Below are 7307 nucleotides of genomic sequence, written 5' to 3'. Positions count from 1 at the left end.
CCAGGCCCTACGCTACGTACTTTGCACGGATCACCTTGGCCTCTCCCCACCTTGTGAACCAGGCATTGCTGTTACCCCATTTTGCAGCTGAGGAAAACAGACTCAGGTCACCAAGAGGTGGGGCTGGGATTCTGGCGGGTGGGGGGTCAGCCAGTGCTCACAGCCAGGCTATGGGTTCTAAGATATCTTGTCTGAGCCCATCTCATCTCTGAGGATAACAACACCATCCTTGGTTGCTGGAGTGATTAAATGAGATGGTCCAAGTAAAAATCCTCAGGGTAGCCCAGACGTGCGCATGGTAACTCAGTGAAGATTGGGTCCAAATACTTGAGCTGTAAACCTGCTTCCTAAAACCACCAGACACCAGACGGTCTTCTACAGAAAATAGGATTTATTTTCACATTTCAAGTGAACACAAATAAATGTCCCACAAGTATATTACATACAAAATCAGTAGATTTATTAACCACAGAAAAATCAAAGCTCTCCAGAAAGACATGTCCGGGCCACTTCCACTCTTCACCAACTCACGGACTAGGCACAGTTCGCGATGGGTTTGTTCCCAGGTTTGTCTGCGTCTGCCCCCATGGACTCCCCTCAAAACCACAGCAGCAAACCAACAGGATTCACAGTGGCTGGGCTAAGTGCTGTGGCTGTGGCCCCTTCACTAAAGCCCCAGTCGTGTTCCAAAGGCCAAGCTCTGGGGTTCCGTGGCTTCAGCCACCAACTGGGGTCCTGCCACAGCACAGGGCAGTTAGTGTCACAGCTTCATCTCTAGACAATCTTGTTAATTAAATTATTTCAATTAGAAGAGATATAATGGCCCTTTTGCAACAGCTGGCCTTCCCCCCTCAGTCGAGAAAAGGGCAGTAACCTGTCCCTGAAGCTAAGCCATCACCACCCCAATGTCCAAGGCACGGTGACCTTGGGCTGGCCGGATGAGGAGTGGTGACATCACATCCGTGATGGGTGTCTAGAAATGGGGCAGTGAGGGCAGGCGGATGCTGGCGAAGCAGCATGGCGGGCCTGGTGGACATCTGACGCTCAGGAGAGGTCTCACTCCAGTACATAGTGAGGGTGGAAGGCGCACAGGCACCCGGACGGGGCACCGCTGCTGGCGCCTGAAGTGGTCGCCTAGGTTAGTCAACATGAGTGCAGCCTCTACCGGCCTAGCGCCCTGTTGCCGTGGCCATGGCCGTGGCCAGTTAGCTCAACTGGCCGCAGTCCGTGATAACGATCTTCTTGGACGTCTTCCCACTCCTGGAGCCAAAAGATTCTATTTTCTTCACAACATCCATTCCCTCTTTGACGTGGCCAAACACGACATGTTTGCCGTCCAACCTGTGAGTCGAGCCAGATAAGAGTAAGAGTAGTGCAATGTCACCCAATGTCATGGTCACCTGGCCGTGGAACTATTTAGCAGAGATGGCAATTCTGAAAGGGACCCAAATGGAAAATCTGGACCCTGCCCTCACAGCTCTGGTACGAGGCCTTGCTGAGCGCCCCCAAACAGACCAGAGGGTCTCTCCCTTCTGGGGCCTGTGCTGCCTCCTCTGCTGCGTGACCTTGTCCTGGGTCACTTAACCTGAATCCTGGTAACCTCATCTACGAAAAGTGAATTATTCTTGTTCTGCACAGGGAGATAACAGGGTGTTAGACTCCTCCCAGGAAACAAGAAGTCCGTGTAAATGGAACCATCTTCACGGTCATGAGTGACTAGGTAAGAGCCAAGATAGTACGTGTGGCTCTTTCCATCTGAGAGACTTTCAAGAATCTAAACAGCCCCTTAGTCCAGTGCCAGCAAGGCCAACACTGGTTACCACCTGGGGCAGAACTGCAGGACCCATCAGAGGTTCCACGGAAGCAGCAAAGGGCAGGCAGAGCCAGCAGCGACCTGCCCAGCCCTGACATCTGTGTCCCTTCTGGCCTGGGGGCTAGAGACAACTAGGACCAATCTATCACTCAGGTCTCTCTAAAGTCCTAGGAAATGGGCTTTGTGAAGTCTTAGCTCTTGGCCAGCTAATGTCCCCTCAACCCCATATGCCTCAGGGCTAGGATGCAGGGAACTCCAGGCAGAGGAACTTATTAGGTAATAGGACAGCGACCAGGGAAGACACCCCTAAAATCCACAGGCACGTGGACCAGAGACCTCAAGATGCATTCCAAGCTCAAGGTAAGCCGGGAAACAACAGGTTAAACCAAGCAAATAGGCTTCCACCACAGGCCACCTTGAGGCCCGTGAGTTCTGCAGCATGTCCCAGACAGATGTGGTACAAGTCCTTAGGCATATCACATGGAGAAAATTCCAACTGACAGCAAACAGAAGCCTAACACAGACGCAGTTCTAAGAACAACCCAAATTCCCCCTCAGTCCTTTCATGAACTTTACCTTCTCCCCTAGGGACACACCTCCCAGCGGAGGGCTGCCACCCCAGAACACGGTCCAGCCTCACGCTACCCTCCCCCGGAAGCACACAAATCCTCTTTCAGCTGCAAGGCCAGCCCTCATGTGGAACCCGGGGCAAGGAACTCACCAGTCTGTCTTTATGGTGCAGATGAAGAACTGGGAGCCGTTGGTGTTGGGGCCTGCGTTCGCCATGGACAGGACACCTACAGAAACAGGCAGGAGTGAGCCAGGCTGCCCCAGGAGGCCCCTCACTGGGGAACCATTCATAAGAGCATACAGTTTCCAGCACAGCAAGGACACTGGGGTCTGACGGTCCTGGAGCTTGAAGAGGACAAGCAGGGCCCAGAGGACGAACGGCTCCCTGGGGCCCGTCCCCCCTGTGCTGCCACAGGAAGGACAGGGCCTTGTGGAAGCTCTCCGCGGCAGAGCCAGCATGGGAGTCTGGCGCACTGCATCCTGGGTCTTAAACGTGACACAACGCTGGGTTTTGCTGAAAGGCTTTCTCCCCCAGCTTCTCAAAGAAAGACTTGTTTTTAAACGGAGAGCTCAGCATGACAAAACTCCAGGAAAACCAACACTCCAACCCAGAGTGCTGAAGGAGCGAAGGGGCATTGCTGGGTGGGCAATTGCTGTGGTGGGCATGGTGGGCCTGGTAGGCAAGCCAGCAGCCAGGCCAGAGCTCAGGGCACTCAGAACGGGGAGTGGTGGCCTCCACTCACCTGGTCCCACGTGCTTCAGTGTGAAGTTCTCATCAGGAAAGCGGCTTCCGTAAATGGACTTGCCCCCGGTGCCATTGTGGTTGGTGAAGTCTCCCGCCTGCGAGCACAGAACGCCTTCTGAGCGGACAACCACCAGAGCTGGCCGGAGAAGGCTGCCATGGCGCAGGGACGTGGCCCCCAGCCCACCTGGGGTCCACCCAGCCAGAAGCCCCGCAGGCCAAGGGGTCAGAAAACATCCAAAGATCTCCTGACCCCTAGCTTCCGCATTTTCTGCCATTAATCACTACCCTACCTTCCAAATGATCCACTTTTTAATTTGGGCAGGTTTTTTAAAAGACTCTCAAAGGATCTAATAGCGATTCTGTGATGATTTGTACATAGTGACCTCGAATTTTCTACCTACAGCTCTTGGAGGGGAGACAAGGAGGTGACCAGGGAGTCTGTGTTCCCAAGTCTGGTCTTTGGGGGTGGGGAGCAGCAGCTGGCACAGAGCCAATTCCCTATGCTAAGCCCCACTTCTCCCCCATCACCAGGCCTCGTGGCCTCCCTACACCTTGCAGACCCAGGAAGGAGTCCCCCCGGGTCTGGCATCCCTCCTCACAGCTTGCCCGAGGTTTCCAAGGGAGTGGTGGCCAGAAGAGCCCAGCCCCTGGCCAAGGACTCACAGCTATCTTCCTGAGATATCCCCTCAGGTGAGAGAGATGACCGGACTAGCCTGACGTAAGCACCCACAAATGCCAGTAAGGTGTTCCCAGACAGGATGATTCAAAACCCTGGCCTCGGCCTCCCGAGCCGCCAACTCATGCCTCAGAGAGCCCTCCAGCCTTGGAAGGGCCTGCTCCTGCCAGCTGCTGTTCAGAGGAAGACCCTCACCCGGCTCAGGACAGCCCCTTCAGCTTCTGCTTCATCCACTGCCTCCCTCAGGCAGAGCTGGGAAGGCCTCTGCGGCAGAGAGCCACAGGCCTAGCCAGCCATGTCCCACAGCCACAGCCTCCCTTCCCGTCCCTGCAATCATCACACTGGACACGTCAGCAGGCCCAGCCCCAACCCACGGCCACTCACCACAGAGGATGACAGCCCCAGGGAGGAGTGGAGGGAACGGGGCAGAGAACTCTGGGTGGGAATGACTTCAGAGAGATCATGACACTCCTGTCCCTGCTTCTATGGCCTGCTGGCCTCAAGACACGCACCTCTGTCTTACGGGGCCTGACCTAACAGAGGACAACCCCCAACACAGCTGGGCTCCTGATCCTGGGAAGTCCTTGCTGTACTCCTCTACCCCAAAACTTCTGACACAGCCTTACTGAGGTTTTTGAAAAAACAGGCAGCACACATGACTAAAGAACATTCATTTAACCAAAAAAGACGCCCCGCTCTAAAGGAGCAGCTTCCAGTCCAGACCCATGCGTTCTTGCTGGAGCCGTCACCCTCCCTCCTTCCCAGCCTCCCGTGCCAAGCACTCAGTGGGACACACAGGGGGACGCGGCCAGAGACCGCCTAAATACGCTGATCCTGCAAAGCCTGAAGATCGACTCCCCGCCCCCGTGCACAGCTGGATCTCAATGCCGGTTCCCCGCCAGCCCATTCTGCCCCTGGCTCCGTTGCTCAACCGCTGGGGCCGCCCAACCCACTCCACCCTCTCTGAGTGAGAAGACAGGCCAGGAGAGCAATGTGTCCTCTCCATTCAGTATCTCACAAGCACCCTATAAGGCGGCCCCTGCTGTTCCCCCCCACCCCCGCCCCCTGACAGGGAAGTGAGGCAGACAGGGCTGCTGTACCTGACACATGAAGGATGGAATCACTCTGTGGAAAGTAGAGCCTTTGTAGCCGAAGCCCTTCTCCCCGGTACACAGGGCTCTGAAGTTCTCTGAGGGTTGAAGGAAGACAGAGATCAGCAGGGCCAGGCCTCAACTCCAGGGTCACAACTCGTTCAAGCCTGTACCTCTTACCCTCCAGGAGGTGAAGAGGGGGTGAGAAGACGCCAAGCCTGCTCCCTGGGTGTGCTCTGGCTGTGCTACCCGGGGCAGGTCACCTTCTCACAGCTCAGTGTCCCGGCGTCCAAGCACTATGACAAGAGCACAGGCTCCCTGCAGGGAATCCCTAGGCCATGCAGCCACTGCCCACCGGGCACCAGGAGGGAGGAACGGGTCCTGGTGGAAATTTATATAAGGCTATACTGGACTGGTGGGCAGGGCCAACACCGAGGTTCAGAGAGGGACAGAGAGTTGCTGCAGGGGTACCAGCAGCTGAGCCTCATGTGGAACTCTCATCTGGTCGTGGGTCTCGGTGCCCCAACTCCTCTCACCATCCCACCCATCTGGCCTGGCCCCTTTCTCTCCCATCTAGACCAGACTCAGAAAGCCCCAAGTCCCGTCTTACCTGCTGTTTTTGGGACGACATCTGCCTTCAGCTGTGGGGAGGGAAGGGGCCAAGAGAAGACGGTCAGTCCAGAAGCAGGTGATAGAAGGAACCTCCTCACCAACCAACCCCCACAGCGGCCACGGGGCCCCATCCACTTGCGGGGCTCCCAGCCCTCAGCAGGAGGCAGCCTAGGCAGCTATCATCTCTGCCAGTTGTTTCCTGAACCCAGGCTGGGAGGAGGCAGCCTCGGTTTCCCTAGCTATCAGAAGAGATGAGAGTGCCATCCTGGCCTACTTCCAGGGGCAAAACTGGCAGAGCTTATACAGCTTGGCCCCAAGCATCAGAGACTCAGGGCCGGGAGAGGTGCCAGTCGAAGCTCAATGCACAGAGGGGAAACAGGCTTCAAGGCAGGGGAGTGGGTGGGTGGGCAAAGAGAAGCTAGAGCCCATCCAAGCAGGCTCTTGAGTCCCAGCTTCAAAAGCCACCCTGGCACAAAGCCACTAAAATTAAGCGGAGTAAGGAGAGTGGTCTCCATTTTCCAGGAGGGAAACTGAGGCCTACCAGAGGTCCCTCTGTTCAAAAGAGGGTCTGGCTTGAGAGCTACACCTGAGCTTCCCCATTTGTTCCCCCTACTTGTTTCTTACTTTGTGAGTCCGGGAGCGTGGCGGGGTTGGAGTTGGGATGCAGGTCCCCTGGGCACTCTACCCCGACTTGCAGGGGGCCGTCCGGGTCCGTTTGGGGGCAGAAGCCCCCCAGGCCCGCCCTGCAGGAGAGGAGGCCTGTAGGCCTGAAACCACCTCGGCTCCTGCCCCAGGGCCGGGAGGCGGGGTGAGTCCCACCGAGGGGGCGGGGCCGGGCACCGCATTATGCAAGGGCAGCCACGTGAGCACCCCGCCCGCCCGCTGCTCGGACCCTCGAGCCCCCCGACACCCGCCCTCGAGCTCCCGGGTCTGGGCGCTGACCCCGCGAGGTCGCAGGGCCTCTCCCCGACCTCGGGGCCAGCCAGCAGGGTCGGGATCCCACAGTCCACGACCTGACCTTGAGCTTTCTCCTCCTCACTTGCCCTCCCTCCCGCCTCCACTACTCCGAAGTGCCGAGAGGATACCGGAAGAGACCAATCTGATGCCCCCCTCTAGGGATGGGGAAACTGAGGCCCATGGCCAGGTGTGGGAGGCAAGGTCTCCCAGCCAGTTAGGCACAGCGCCGGGCCCGTCCGCTCACCTCCAGCACCACGCGGCCGAGCGGCTGCCCGTCGGCGCCCACGTCCAGGTACACGAGCGGGTTCCGGGAGGAAGAGGACGAGTCGCGGGAGCCGCCGCCGCTGCTGCTGCTGCTGCTGCAGGCGCGGGCCGCGGGGAGGCGCAGCGGCGCGGAGCGCGGGACGGGGAGCAGGCGGAGCAGGCGGGGACCGCAGCGCAGCGCCAGCATCGCGGCTGCGGGTCGGCGTGGGAGAGCGGCGGCAGGAGCGGAGGCGGCGGAAGCGACGGCTACGCGCGCAGAGATTGGAGTCCGCCACGGCCGCGCGCCGCCGTCTTTATTGGTCGGGCCGGCCTCGAGGCCCCGCCCCCACCCGCACTGCCCGCCCCCTCCGGGCCTGTTCGCGGGCGACCCCTGGCGGCCCTAGCGGGCGGCACAGCCGGGCGGCTGGGGTGGCGGAGCGTGAGCTCCTTGCAACCGGTTCCCCAAGGACCAGAGAGACCTGAGGGGTAGACACGACCTGGCAAAAGTGGGCCGGTTCCATTTTGTAAGCGTCCCAGATTAAAAACAGAGAGAGGGAACTATGCTAAAACGTGGTTAACTCCAAAAGAAGGGCATCCGTA

General features: G+C 58.4%; 1 protein-coding gene across 2 annotated transcripts; it reads right to left on the bottom strand.

Annotated features, from left to right (window-relative positions):
• Positions 1-376: 376 nt before the first annotated feature.
• Positions 377-7014, bottom strand: PPIF (peptidylprolyl isomerase F). 2 transcript variants are annotated; one of them, XM_004765310.3, is made up of 6 exons: positions 6709-7014; positions 5506-5536; positions 4905-4993; positions 3127-3223; positions 2535-2610; positions 377-1341 (listed from the first exon to the last, which is right to left on the bottom strand). In XM_004765310.3, exons 1-6 carry the CDS (start codon positions 6913-6915, stop codon positions 1206-1208), a joined length of 636 nt encoding a protein of 211 aa, XP_004765367.1. In that variant the 5' UTR covers positions 6916-7014; the 3' UTR covers positions 377-1205. The 2 variants fall into 2 exon arrangements, with proteins under 2 accessions (XP_004765367.1, XP_044939491.1); XM_045083556.1 differs by lacking the exon at positions 6709-7014 and adding an exon at positions 6132-6317.
• Between the last annotated feature and the right edge of the window lie 293 nt (positions 7015-7307).

Source organism: Mustela putorius, unplaced genomic scaffold (assembly GCF_011764305.1).
Source record: "Mustela putorius furo isolate JIRA1106 unplaced genomic scaffold, ASM1176430v1.1 tig00000698_pilon_pilon_pilon, whole genome shotgun sequence".
NCBI classification, from domain to species: Eukaryota; Metazoa; Chordata; class Mammalia; order Carnivora; family Mustelidae; genus Mustela; species Mustela putorius.
The sequence above is the reverse complement of the archived record's forward strand: the minus strand, read 5'-3'. Positions and strand labels throughout refer to the sequence as shown.

Bases quoted from the DNA above. Each gene is read 5' to 3' on its own strand.
- PPIF (XM_004765310.3), bottom strand. From the start codon at position 6,915: ATGCTGGCGCTGCGCTGCGGTCCCCGCCTGCTCCGCCTGCTCCCCGTC. The intron at 4,994-5,505 runs GTAAGACGGGAC...TTCAACCCTCAG, and splicing joins TGTCGTCCCAAAAACAGCAG to AGAACTTCAGAGCCCTGTGT. The intron at 1,342-2,534 runs GTGAGTTCCTTG...CTCGACTCACAG, and splicing joins TGCACCATAAAGACAGACTG to GTTGGACGGCAAACATGTCG.